The sequence below is a fragment of the Amblyomma maculatum genome, chromosome 1, assembly GCF_055883805.1.
Source record: "Amblyomma maculatum isolate TAMU_Amacu chromosome 1, ASM5588380v1, whole genome shotgun sequence".
Lineage (NCBI taxonomy): Eukaryota > Metazoa > Arthropoda > Arachnida > Ixodida > Ixodidae > Amblyomma > Amblyomma maculatum.
The window spans coordinates 242,341,325-242,356,102 of NC_139344.1; the positions used below are offsets into that span (position 1 = coordinate 242,341,325).

Consider the following 14,778-nt stretch of genomic DNA (forward strand, 5'->3'; position numbering starts at 1 on the left):
CAAGGCGAAGGCCTCTCCCATTTTCCTCCAATTAACCCGGTCCTGTGCTAGCTGCATCCATTTGACCCCTGCAAATTTCTTAATCTCACCCACCCATCTAGTTTTCTGCCGTCCCAGCTACGCTTACCTTCCCTTGGAATCCAATTGTTTACTCTTAGAAATCATCGGTTATCCTCTTCAAACTACATGCCCTGCCCATGCCCATTTCTTCTTAATTTCGACTAGAATGTCAGTAACTTGAGTTATTTCTCTCACCCACTCTGCATGCTTCCTTTCTTTTAACGTTACACCTGCCATTTTCGTTCCATGGCCCTCTGCGCTGTTCTCAACTATTAAGTAGAACCTTCTTGGTTAGCCTCCACGTTTCAGCCCCATAGGTGAGTACAGGTAAGATGCAACTGTTGTATACTTTCTACTTGAGCGATACCGGTAAGCTGCTAGTCATAATCTGCGAATGCTTGCCAAATGCGCTCCACCCCAATCTTATTCTTTTTGTTATTTCCTTTTCATGGTCCGGATCTACGGTTACTACTTGTCCTAAGTAGACATATTCGCCTACTACTTCCAGTGCTTCGCTACCTAACGTAAACTGCTGTTCCTTCCCGAGGCTGTTGAAGATTACCTTAGTCTTCTGCATATTAATTTTCAGACCTACCTTTCTGCTTCTCCTGTCTGGACCATTTATCATTAGTTGCAGTTGGTCCCAGGAGTTACTTAACAAGGCAATGTCATCAGCGAATCGCAGATTACTGAGATATTCTCCATCGACCCTGATGCCTAACTGGTCCCATTCTATGTCTTGGAATACACTGTCTAAGCAAGCTGTAAATAATACTGGGGAGATCGTGTCTCCTTGCCTAACACTTTCTTAATTTGAATTTTATCACTTTCTTTATGTAGGACTATGGTTGCTGTGCAGCCGCTATGGATATCTTCCAGTACTTTCACATATGGTTCACCTACACCATGATCTCGCAATGCCTGCATGACCACTAAGGTTTCGACTGAGTCAAAATCTTTCTCGTAGTCAGTGAATGCTATATGTAGAGGATTCTTGTTTTAGTTTTATTTATTAGTCGACGTGTCGGCAAGAGCCCTGCCTTTTTCAAGGCTCTTGGAGGATAAATGCCAGAGAGTACGAGAGTATGTGATGTTAGGAAGATAGTGAGAGACCGGAAAGCGTAGTGTGATATGGTCCATAGGGTCACGAAGAGTCGGACATGATTGAACCACTGAACTGAACTGAACTGAATGAACTTAAGGCGTCGAAGTGGTTGAAGATATGTTTTGTTTGAGAGTCATCAATTACTGTCCATGTTGACTGATGAACAGGATATTTCCAAGAAACAGTCTTTGAAGCTTTGCTAGTAGCCATCGAAGAGATGTAGTATATAAAAAAAAAATACACATACTTGGTTGAAAGATGTATGCACATGTAAAAAATGCTTCTGCTTCTTGTTTTAGTTTTATTTATTATTTGACGTTTCCGCAGGAGCTCTGCCATATATATATATATATATATATATACATGGGGCGGCTTGAGGAGAAGCGTCCTCTCACGAAGAAAGAATACTCCAATTTCTCCTCAATAAAGTTTCTTCCTCCTCCTCATGCTCAAAAGGAAGAGGAGGAGGAGAAAACTCTATTGAGGAGAAATTGGAATATTCTTTCTTCATGAGAGGAAGAATTCCTTTGCGGGTTACAAAAGTTGTATATAACTTGCTTCAAGACCGGGCATTCCCGGTTAGGCTCAGTGGAGAACAAGTTGGAAATAAACAAATCAAACAGAGAAGTACCACAAGTTTCAATCCCTTTACTGTTTAATATTGCTTTCATACCATTGGCTTGGAACTAGGCGAAATATAGAGTTTCTGATTTATGCTGATGACATCACAATATGGTCAACACAAAGATCTACAGACGCAGAACCTTCAGTTACAAGAAGCTTTAAAAACTTTGGACGGGTACGTACGGGAAGCAAGACTGGAAATTTCGCCTCAAAAATTCAGTTAAATTCATGTGGGGAACAAAAACGGAAGAAAGAAATTGCAAAATAACTTCACATTGAAAATTGGTAACCACAATTTACAGGAAGTGGACGAGATAAGGGTCCTTGGGCTAGACATATATAAGTCGGGCAAAGGAACTCAATGGCTTCATAATACAAAAAAAGGCAGCAGTGACTGCACTACATTTAATCAAACGAGTCACGTCTAGAGGAGGAGGGGCCCGAACTGATATAGCTAGACGTCTTGTGCGTTCAGTACTTCAACCTTGGATAGTGTACCAAGCGCAATTTCATAGACTAAAACGACAATGGGTGGAGCTAGAAGGATAAATAGAAATGCAATGCGCACCATTACGGGTTTGCCAAAACTTACACCCATCCCTATACTTCAGGAATACGCACAGTTGAACACTCTGACAGAAATTATTCAACAAAGAGAAGAAAGACGAAATTTAAAAAGAAAGTATGTTGAGCCTGTTGCAGCTGTATACAATGAGGTGACAGTACAGACACCAAAAATAATAGACCCCCTCCCTGGGCCTACACAACAATTACGACTAACAAGACTATGAAGCTCCATCGTAAACCACAGCCGACAACATGTCCGGTGGTTGACATAAGTTTCGGAATATGTATAGCTTATACAGACGCATCAGTGATTCAAAGTGGTGGAAGAACGGTAACCACCAGTCCCACACATGCAGAGTTATTCACACATAGAGAGTATGTAACGGACCACCCGGACTCACTTGTAATGGAGCTGTATGCTATCTGCAATGCGATGGAGGCTATAAATGCCATACCGTCTATAATCGAAGCTCACATTTACACCGACTCTCTAGCGGCTATTAAACAGTTCAAGAGAGTTACAAAAACACAGTGTTACCCAGGAGATACATGCTTTAAATAAGAAAACAACAAAACGCGTTCAGGTACATTGGATACAAGAAGACGGTAATAACATAGATAAAAAAAAGATATACGCTTACACACCAAGCCCCTAACATGAGCGCCCCACCCACAAGCCTCCCATTTTATCCTCGCTCCGCTTATACCCAATCTTAGTATCTGTTGTAAGGAAAAGTGCACGTGCCCTTATTCCCCCGTGCACTTACCCCCTCCCTCATAATCTAACGAGATTGGAAGAGGTGTCCCTTACAAGGATTAGGGCTGGGGCGGCCCTTACTCAGTCAGTAACGTGCCGATGGGGCTCTGAAGAGGATGCAGTGCAGAGCACATGCCCTAAATGTCCAATGCCAGCTGCCGAGGTAGATCTTCAGCACCTTTTATGGACATGCCCAGGAATGCAGCCGTCAAGAATAAGACGATTACAAGAAGTTGGACCGTCGGCTACAAAGGAGGAACATTTACACTTGTGGCTAATGGACAATATTAAGAGCCGGAGCTTGCTTCGGTTCCTAGAAGAAAATAGGCTGCATGCCTTCCTTTAAATTAAAAGACAGCCTCATTCTATGCCACATGGCAAGCCTTTGAAAAAAAAAAAAAAAAGAATTCCACATTTCAAAAGCAAAAGTAGTGGAGACCACTGCGTTTGCCACAGGGACGTACGTCGTCAGCGCTGCTGCGTCATATCACCTGGTTGAACGCTCGTTGCTGTCATATATCCATCAGTGGTCAGTTAATTCGGGTTTTATTATCATGAAACTTGCGGATATATGTGCACTTCAATGGTGGCAGCACTGGGGAATTGAAAAACTTTGTAATATCTAGGAATTTGCTACATGGAGGTATAATTATATATAGGTTTAACTGTATATCTGTCAAATGCAATTTTTTTCATATTTTTTATATTTTCATTATTTTCATTATTGAAGGTACATACTATATTGGTCACAACCCAAAAATAATGCGGGTAATATGTCTCAAAAGAGACCCTCTGAAAAGCCAGCAGTTTTTTATATCACTGTCAATCATCTTGCGCCTGGGAGGTTTCACCTGCAGATGATCATAGCAATTACAAGGCATTTCACCATAGCTGCATGAAACTAGGTCGTCGTTGGAAGCCACCCTTGGAGATTATTTGCTCATTTGTTATTGAACTACATCAACAACAGTATCAATCCTTAATGTAGAATATACCCATTGTACAAACACAGCCAGTAAACCGATAAAGAAGTAGGAATCCTGTTGGTTTCTCTCTTCCACGTTATGAAGCTAGACAAATGCTGTCAGTACATCAGCACAGGTTTAGATAAATAGAAGCTATTGGTTTGTCATTTCAAAATGCAGTAGGGAGAAATGAATGCAGTTTCTGTCTTTCTCTTATTGGTATTTTTAATAACGTTTCATTCACAAAAGCAGTGCAACAATTCATGCTTCTTTGTAATAAATCATGTAATTACTAATTAGTACCCATTCAAGTGCAGCCCTATGGCTACAAAGAAAAGGTATACAGCTTTCGCTAAAACTTTGTTGTTTCTGAAACTTGCTCATGCGAGACCTTATTGCAAGAACACGAGAGCAAGAGAGCCATACCTCCTTAACCGACAGAAACCAGGCACTGCCAGTAAACAGCGCCACCAGTTGAGCGCGCTTGTACTCCAGCCACAGTCAAGGTATGTCCTAATTTTTCAAAAAATAATATACATAGAGATATTGCAGTTATGTTCCTGCATGGCACCTTCCAGCCAGTTCTTGGTAGCTCATCATTGCAAGACCTGGAAATGTGGTTTGTATGCGTGTCCATCACCTGGAATTTTGGCTGGTTACATAAATTTTTAATTCTACGTTTTTCAGTATGCACTAAATTCATTGAATTCTGACATTGGCTTTGTGGACGGTCAGTCTGGGTGACTGGCCCCCCAAGTCATTAGTAGGGTCCTTAGTAGTGCATGTGCCTCTGTAGTACTTTGCGTTAAACGTCATCAATCTGTGGATGTATGTGTACCTGTGCACACACATGGCATGCATTGCTCGTTGATGATGAACATATTGTATGTTAGAAATATACTTTGTATACTTATTTCACAGTGAAGAACCAGGCAGTAACTGACAAGTCATCCTTTATTACATTAAATTAGGTTACACTTGTCAACAAGCAATATCCCTTTCTTGCTTAAATGTGGCATATTGAACAGCGTGCTTTGTGTCACTGAATAAACCTCCCTTTTTCACATCTATACTGACACTGAACAATGGTCTAGTACCAAATGCTTGAAAGCAGTACCAATCCAGTGTTTTTTGCTACTAATCTGAATGTACAGGGGCAACAAAAAGCAGACCACTGACAAATTTACATACTGGACAACAGTGTCATGGGCAGTCACCCAAAAAACATCATATTTACATGGTCAGATGTTACATTTTTATTATGACAAGATTTCTTTGCTGCAAATAATGGAGCAGCTCCCTAAGCATAAGGGCAGACAGGAGGTTATACACTCAAAAACAATGCAGATGACCAACTTGCAGAGCACAGAGGTAAAAATGGAATAAGGGTTTGCATTTTGAAGGCTTTTCTTGTAAGATACTTTGCACAATAGTTGTCATTTAGAATGCACGTGGGCTATGAAACTCTTCGATGTGCATTGGTACACATCTACACATAACTTACAACATAGAAACCTAACCAAACAATGCAGTTTTGGAGAGATGCTGACGCCAGTAAGGGGTTTGAAAGCTGGAACGCGCATGTCAAGTGTGGTCAGTACGTGGTCAAACTCTGGAACGTCACAAACATTAGGTCAATGATCGGAGGATATATAGTAGTGAAACTTTGTGAAGTGTACTAATTTTTTACTTCTTTGTTCGAGTAGCCAGAGATGCTTTAGTAGATTAGTCATTTGTATGAGCTGTCGAAGTGCTTGAACTGCTGTTGAAAGAACAATACCAGGAAGGGTTGTCTTTGCAACAAGTTTCTGCAACTTTTAAGCAGGTTCAAGAAGAGAAAAAAAAAGTGCTAATTCTTGTAGCTAAGCAGATTTTCTATCTGAATTTGGGAAGAAAAAAAGTGCCATCTAGGTGAGTTACGAATGCATGGCTACACTGTAAATGCCTCTCCAGCTGCATCTTCAAGCTTTAAAAACTACATTTGGAGCACTACAGTACTTTGCAAGGTTCTCACATATAGTGGGATGGCTGATGTGTGCAAATAAAACAATTGTACAGCTATGAAAACAGCTCCGATGACAGTTTTCTTGCCCTGCAGTTCTCTTTCTTTAGTTGTGTAGCATAGGGTTGCTCATTTAACCTGTCGGGAACAGCTTTGCATGAGGTATACATACATACCAAGAGCTGTGGAGGAGTGAATACCTCCACTGGCAAAAGCATTGTAAAGGATTCTTCATTATAGTTGTTTGTCTTAACGTGGCGCTACTGTTATGGTACATGTAGTGGACAAAAATTGGCACATTTCCACTACAGCAGGTGGTCCACATGAGATTACATTGGTAAGCTGCCGGGCTGCAAGCAGGTGTTGCAGACAGTGCTCCTGATAGGTCAGAAATGGCTACAGAGGTTGAATAAATGACTATGCAAATTCTTCAGCTTAGACCACTAAGGGTTAGCACTAAATATGTGGCAGTTTTTTTTTATAATGTTAAGGCTGGAGCACTATAAGAACAATAAGAAAAGAAATAGTTGGCTGCTCACGAAGCACAATCTTTTCTTCGGAATAGGATTATGATGTCAGAGAAGACGCCTCACACTGGTACTCGGGAATTGACTGCAGCTTGGTGAAAACGGACTAAACTTCAACATGTCCAGCACATTACTTTAGCCTGAGAGGAATTTTGTGGAGTTTCTAGACAAGCCGTTGGGGGCACACATGGTTGTCTTGAAGCATACTCCGATAATGCACAAAATCAAAAGAATGCGATGGAGAAAACTTCGTTCTACAATTTTTTCATGACTCTGCCTCATTTTCTGACTACTTTTTTTTTAGCAGTCATGTTGCTGAACAACAGTTAGTATGTGAGGATACTGCATTTTTGTCATAGCAGCTCAAGAGTTGGCTTGTCTTGAGCCTCTGTGATTCGTAACTAGGCTAAGGTAGCTATCTTTGAAGTAAGAGTTGCCCTGTCCTTCCTGGTTTATCGCACCGCAAGCAGATTGGTGTCATTTTATTACATGGCTTCTCTCAATTTGCATTCGTGTGTTACTGTACCATCGTAATAAGTTTGCGCTTGGAATACAAAGTCTTGAAAATAATTTTTAAGTGTGTCCTATCCTGTTTGTTTTTTCAGCTTTAGCAATTTGACCCAAGGTCAAATCATTTCAACATTAATATGGCATTGCTAACAAATAATTATACCGAGGGGCCCATTGCTTTTTGATTTGCCTGTTAGAAAAAGTTTTAACGGTTGACATCAAATAGTGTAAAGGGAAAAAGTGAAAGACATTTTGTGTATGCTAGTAGTGTTTGGCCCTTGTGTGTCCTTTCACATTTTTGTCTTTATTTTCACAGCTATCTACCATCTGGTCCAAATTACCGTTTTAACATGATATGTACCATGCACTTCCAGTATAGAAGATCAGCAAAAGGGAGCTTTTTGTACTATATGGCAACAGGGGTATTAGCAGATATGATACTGAACCACTACAGACACTAATAAGTCTTTAGCAGTACAGTGGCTGGATGACTGTTTGCAGAAGCTCAGTTCTGTTTCTTGTTTTTCCAACCCGTGGTATACTTGGAGCTTTGTGTAAAAAAAAAGAAAAAACAGTGCCTGGTCCATTGGGTGTTACATAATCGGCCAGAAACTGCAAGCACCTCTATGCTTGCAATTTATGGACAGATATATCTAAAAGACAAAAAGCATTATTTATATTGACATTTGTTCTCCTGTTGCAGGGTTGACTAGACCATAGTTCATTGCAAGACATGATGTACACATCTTTAATCAAGCAGAAAGATCTAGCTCAAGATAACATTGCAAAGCATACTGGAGTTTGCTCATTGCTGCTTTTGTGCAATGACAAGAAAATAAGGCTTAGTTTACTGATTCTACATTCATAGTTTGCTGGCATGATTTTGAAAGCAAGCTAAAATGAGGAAATCATTTTCTTGCCTTTAAGTTTCCACAGTTGCCACCCTATTTTTGATCGTTTTGTGGGCAGTAGTGGTTCCCTCTAGGTGTAAAAGCTTGCAAATTAATTTTCTGTCCTAAACATGCAAAGCCTAGCCCTGAGCAAATTACTCTATCTGAAAGCGTCTGCCATAACCACACAGAGTACTGCAGCAACTGCCACAGTCCACATCTTTATCGCAGTAGCAGAGAAGTTGAGAAGCTCCTGAGCCACATGCCGGTCCCTTCTTGAGATGAAAAGCGTTTTACAGTGTGGGATGCCAAAATGTCAGCGGAATCACTGTATGCAGTACATGGATGCAAGATCTCAGCTTCTTGCACAATCACTTCAAAGAGAAAGAATTGTGGTGGAAGAGGGGGACTGCAGAGAGCTGGAGGGATTAATGGAGGTGTTCGAAAGTGGAAGTGCTGCAGGCTACTGTTCTGACATTAAATGCAACTTCATACATGGAAAACGGGTGCATTTCACTCAACGCGCGGTCCCTTGTTCCTGGAGACTCATGTTTCTGTACACGCACAATGAAAAACATGCAAACATACAGCTTGGCACGCTGGCAGCTTGCAAAGTCTTGTAAGGTTAGGGGGGAGGGGCGGGGGGCACCTTGTCACTCAGGAAAACTTGTACACCGTATAGCATTGCAGCCTTATACACAACCATTATATGAATACCGAGTGCATCTCACACATTCAGGATGTCCATACATGCTGGTAAAATGTGCTGTGCATATATACATTTCAAGGGGTCTACATTTCAAAGCAGTGCACTGTAAGCTGCTCAAGACTGCTGAAAGGACACCTGGTAACATCATATAGCTTAACAAGTATGCCTATTTAGCAGCAAAAAATATCCTAGATATACACTTCAGCGCTTTTCCATCTTTGGTTCCATTGCTACAATCTTGGTGTTTGGGAAGAGCCGACATTTGTCACCAACAGCTGAAAGGCAGCATTACATGGCTAACAAGACGCCTAGTGTAACCACTGCCTTCAAGCATAGATGACGACTATCATTTGATATGATAGTCTGCCTGAAGCTAAGCAAGCCTTATGCCCAAGCATGGTTTGAAAGTCTGGACACTTACGAAAAAGACAAACGAGTAATTTTCTGAAAAAAAAGAAAAAAAGAAAAAAAGAAATGCTAATCATTCGTTGCTATTCACATCTTCGACCTATGAAAATATCTTTCGCAATAAGATGGGCATCAGCGTGGCACTATAGACAGTTTTAAGCAAGGATAGTGTTTTCTGCTGTTTTAGAATAATGTTGGTGTCAACATGAATTGTAAATATATATATATAATGTTTTTATGTGTACATAGCATATGCTTTTACATGTGTATATATAATTCATACCCTTGAATGAACAGAGCTTAGATTACTGAATCAAGAAAACAAAATACTTTACGTTTTCGTTGTTACATGGTATTGAACATAATACTAGATGTAACAGAAAGTTAGCTTTTGTGGAATTTAACTCTCACTGAAAAGCAAGAGGGCAGCAAAAACATTGCAATGATAACAGCAGGAGCACTCAGAGTAAATAAGCCAACAAGTTTCACAGTATATGTGGCTGTTAGAATTTCAATTTTTTCGAGTGGACATGGTTATTTTTTTTGCAAAAATACCTGTTAGCGCTCTGCATATAGTTCTGCACGATAAAATAGTTATATATGGCTGTATCTTTTATACAAAACTACGTCCCTATCTGAAGGCGCTGCTGTCTTGGGTTAGCTGCATTCAGTGTACAACTACATTATGAGAAGTCACAAATTGGATATTTCTGTACCTCATGACAATGCTAAGGGCAAGCCTAAATTATAAGGCCATGGTTCCTTTTAATGCACAAAAAAAAGCATTTTGCCTTTCAGTGCTATGTACATGGAACTGCGAGCATCATTTTAGAAGGGGTGCTAAACCACATTTGCACTTGAATACACAGTACAGCTTACAGTGAGGGTTTTTCACACTGCTATCTAATCAGTTATCCCTGTCAAGCATATATTACCCAATGAATATCGTTATCACATGGTGCCACAGCATAATGTTGCTGTAAGCAACTTGCACAGCATCATCACATGCAACAAGGTCACTACAAGTAGATTTCACCCGTGTACACCCACGCATGAATGCTGGTAAAAATAAAACGCACGAATTGCTTGCCTCGGAGCTTCGGTGTGCAAAAGAAAAAAATGCCTCGAAGTGATGTGTGGCACACTCAGCCGAGTAGCTGCTGGCTTGCTTGTGAAAGCTAAAACACTCGGCTTTAATAAATCTGAATGAGGAATGTGCACTGAATTTAAATTTACCTTTAGCAACAGCATTGCACAAGCATGCCAGTTGTAAAGCAAAAATGCAAGCTCCATTCTCATGTGTTGAGTTTGGGGTATCGGTTCAATTAAATTTGAAATGTACGTTTCTTCACATCCTTCCACTATCCTTGCAAATGCCAAAGCAAATAAAAGGCTGGAATGAGAACTACCAAAAATGAGTCATAGCATGAAGTATGCAGGTTTCAAGTGTCTCTCTAGAGATGCTTAAACCTTACATTCAGAGTAGCAATACATGATCTGTATAGGATAGATCTCAGACCGTGGATTCTTAATGGTCACAGTGTACAAAATGCATACAATGAGAAAAAGGAATGGAAAACAAATGTTCTAAAAGGATAAATAAATGTAGCCAACAGCAAGCTGAAATCTTACCATATATTCCTTTGCATGAAGTGTACATATTGGCATAGTGTCATTAAAAAGCTCCAGCAAGTTTTGTGCCTGTGCACAGAGCTAGCTAGTGTATGAACAGTCATGCTAGTAAGACTGGCACAGTGTGAGCTAGAATGAGGGCAGACTGGAAGGAATGACTTAAAAAGTGCCTGGGTGTGTCGTGTAGAAGGAGTGTGTGTTTGTGTCTGTCTGCCTGTGTGTCTGTGCACATCCTGCACAAAAACATATCCCTGTAGCAATACTTTACAACTATGAATGCTCACACAAAAGTAGACACTGCATTTATTTTTAAATGAAAAAGATAAAGGGATTAAAAGTAAATTTCGACCATGCAGAATCTGCATGAAAAAGTAATGCTTGTCATAAATGGACCATGTTTGTATGGTGTACAATTGTTCACAGTGAAGAGTAGCTGTAAGGGCACCTTCTTGCTCTGCAATTGGTGACAGGTGCACGAACATCAGAGTGAACATTTAAACTGGCCCTGCTTACAAGAAGATCCTGAAAGAACTAATGCGCAGTTTAATGCGCTGACGTAGTTGTGTCTGCCGCAGACTCTAGCGGAGGGGAATCCAGCGCTGAAAGCTCAGGCATTTTGGAGTCCATGGTCTGAGGCTCAATGGGTTTCGACTCTAACAACCTGGACTCAAGGGGCGTGGACTGAAGGGGTTGGAGCTCAGCTAGTTTAGACTCCGAAGGCTTGGATGCTAGAGGCTTCAGCTGAACTGTCTTTGGCTCTGCCGGAGTAGACTCTGTTCGACTGGACTCCAGCCCTTCATTTCCTGGGCTTGCTCGTTTTCTTCTTGCCTCAGCATCTGAAAGTAAAGAAAGACCAAAATATGCGACTGTAAAAAGCAACAGAACAATGTGCCAGTGAACATTTGGGTATACGCTGGTTTAATACCACAGGTAACATTTTACTCATAAAATTAGGCTTATAAATGTCCAGTCATGCAAGAAAGTAAACTGAGATTAGACTGTTGTGAACACTTTTTGGTTTCTTTTACTAAAATCACTAGAATCTTGTTAATATAGATCTTGTAAAACACTTTCAAGTCAAGTCACCTTTATTTGGCACCACATAGGTTTCAGGAGCGCAGCCAAGAAGCCCGTTAAAAGGCTTGACAGCGCCACTGTACTAAACTTTGTCATCTTCGGCACAAAAGTGTTTTTCTTATACAGCAACAGCAAAAAAAAAACCGGCATTTTCTCATACAGTAGACCGTAATCCGTGCAATAAGAAAACAAGATAAATCAGTGTGCACATACATATATACACATCAATGCTGAACTTTCTGGAAAAAAAAATGTAAAAAAGAACACTGTAGGAAATGCACTTAAAAAATGTTATGGTTGATCTGGTGTGTTCAGAAAGGCTGGTAGATTTTAATTTACCATTTGAAGTACATAATTTGTTCGTATTTGAGGAATGTAAAAATGCTCATGGGTGAGTGTGCTGCAATTGCGGGGCTTGTACTTTAGCATGAGCGAAGTATTGAAAAACTTGGGTGCATTATTATCGGCTGCCCAATATCGTGTTAATAGAGTATTTATATAGTTGCGGTATTGGAGTTACATGCAGTGCATGAAAGGTTGCCGCTGTCGATGTGTCGTGGGAAACATTAAAAATTATTTTGAGGGTTCATTTTTGTAACTTATGGAGTTTACTAATATTTGAAAACGTGGTTGTTACCCACATCAAATAACAGTAATTAAATACAGAAGAAAATAATAATAACAGTAACTAATGATGGAAGAAAATAATGAGCGGTAAATTATATCTTTCACATGTTTCGGGAAAAAGTAGCGAAGTCTTGATAAAATACCAACTACCTTAGATAGTTTGTTTCTGGTGGTCTCTATATGTTCATTCCTAAATAAATGCTCATTGAAATAAACTCCAAGGCTTTTTACTTTCAATTTTTGTTGAACGCAAACAGAGCGAAAAGTGTTCAGAGAGAGTTTCTGGGTCTGAAAAGTACAGCTTTTGTTTTGTTAGTATTCATTAAAAAAGAATTAAGGGTTGTCCATTCATTAAGAGCATGCAAACACTGATCCACTTGTGCAGAGAGATCAGATGTGCGAGTTGTTTTAAAGAAAAGACTGGTGTCGTCGCCATGTATTACAAATGTGCATTTCTTTTCTTCTCTAGACTAATAATATTGCCTATGTAAAGGTTGAATAACATTGGACACAGTATGCTGCCTTGTGGGACACCAGCTCGTACAGATTTGAAATCTGAAAACTCACTACCTATCTTTACCCACTGACAATGGAAGGGCAAATAAGACTATATGAATTGAAGGAAAGTGCCCCAAAAATCGTAGATATTGAGTTTTGCTAATAAGGTGTTATGATTTATTCAGTAAAATGCTTTAGAAAAGTCTGTAAATATACCAGGATTAGTTCTGTTTTTTCAAATGATTCTAAAATTAGTTCTTTCTGTTGAAAAAGAATGTTCTCTGTCAATCTTCCTCGCCTGACATGTGCTGGCATGAAGTTGTATTGTATTGTATTGTATTGGGGTTTTTTGGCGCATAAGCAACTGAGGCTATCATGCGCCAAGAGCAAGGTTAAAATCTGTCCTTATTTGAAAAGGGGAAGAAGGTTCGTTAAAGTTTACAGTTTATTCAGAACGTCTGCTTCTTTTAAAAAACTAAGAACACATGTTAAGTTTATTATTGCTCTTTCTCCTAAAAGTAATTTGGGATGGAAAGGGATGGCAAGATTATAAAAAATAGTGAAATGCTTTCTCTGTAGTGTCTCTAGTTTTGGGCATGTAATCAGGATGTGGTTGACTGTGAGTACTTCTCCGCATTCTCCACACGTAGGCTTATCTTGTTTCATTAGTAAAGAGTTATGTGTGAGATGTGTGTGCCCGATACGCAGACGGCATACTGTAACCTCCATGAAGCGTTCCTGATGAGTGCTTGTTTCCCATTCTTCTATTATAGGCTTTACGAGGTGCAATTTATTACTTTCTTGGTTATTCCATATAGACTGCCATATATCCTTTTGTTTTCGTTTAATTAACTTTATGCAATCCTTATAAGGTATGTTTACTTTCTCTATTTCTTTCCTGCCTGCTTGAGCAGCACAAACGTCCGCTCTCTCATTTCCTTCAATGCCTATGTGGCTTGGAACCCAACAGAATATTATGTTATGTCCTTGGGTTGATATCTTTATTACATCGTGTATTATGTTACCGAGTAATGGCATGACTGCATTTCTGGAGTTTAGAGCTGTGAGTACACTCAGTGAATCTGTATAGATAACACTGTTCTCAGTGCCCTCGTACACAATTTTTGCTACAGCTACCAGGACAGCATAACACTCGGCTGCAATTACTGATGCACATTGAGGAAGTCGAATAATTTTTTCGGAGTTCCGATCCACTACAGCGCAGCCAACATAGGAGGCAGTTTTTGATCCATCCGTGTAAAACTCTGTGCATTTTCTGTATTTCTGTTTTAGTGCGCGATATTCTTGTAATATATGTTCTGTAGGAGTTTCGCTCTTTTTGAACTGTGTAAGAGTGAGGTCACAGACTGTCGGAAAGTTGTACCATGGGGCCAGGGGCCTATTTTCTTGAGCGACATCAGGCAAGGTGTCCAGAATATGGAGCTCACGGCAAATGTCTTCAAATCGCATTATCAATGGTCTTGTTGTCTGAGGCTTATTTGAGAATATTGTTCGGGAGGGGCAAGTTGTGACAATTGGGTAACAGATGTGTTTTTTCCGTGTCCTTATTCTGAGGACATATGCGCATGTAAGTAAAGCTCGTCTATCTTTCAGTGAAGGCTCGTTAGTTTCAACATAGAGGCTATGCACAGGAGACGTTCTGTATGCACCACAAGCAAGGCGGAGGCCTAAATTATGCACTGGATCTAATTTCTTTAAATATGATTGCCTAGCTGATCTAGAAACTATGCGCCATAGTCCAAGGAGGAGCGCACAACAGAGCGATATATATGCAAAAGGCATGCCCTATCAGATCCCCA

At 40.1% G+C, this 14,778-nt stretch overlaps 1 protein-coding gene across 4 annotated transcripts in view; it reads right to left on the minus strand.

Moving 5' to 3' along the window:
• Positions 1-5,077: 5,077 nt before the first annotated feature.
• The window catches only part of LOC146206079 (dual specificity calcium/calmodulin-dependent 3',5'-cyclic nucleotide phosphodiesterase 1A-like), a 563,618-nt gene continuing 553,917 nt past the window's right edge, over positions 5,078-14,778 (minus strand). For all 4 annotated transcript variants that reach the window (XM_084590730.1, XM_084590731.1, XM_084590729.1 and 1 more), the window contains one exon: positions 5,078-11,592. In XM_084590730.1, coding sequence (XP_084446856.1) covers positions 11,300-11,592 — 293 coding nt within the window. In that variant the 3' untranslated portion in view covers positions 5,078-11,299. The remainder of the gene's footprint in view (positions 11,593-14,778) is intronic.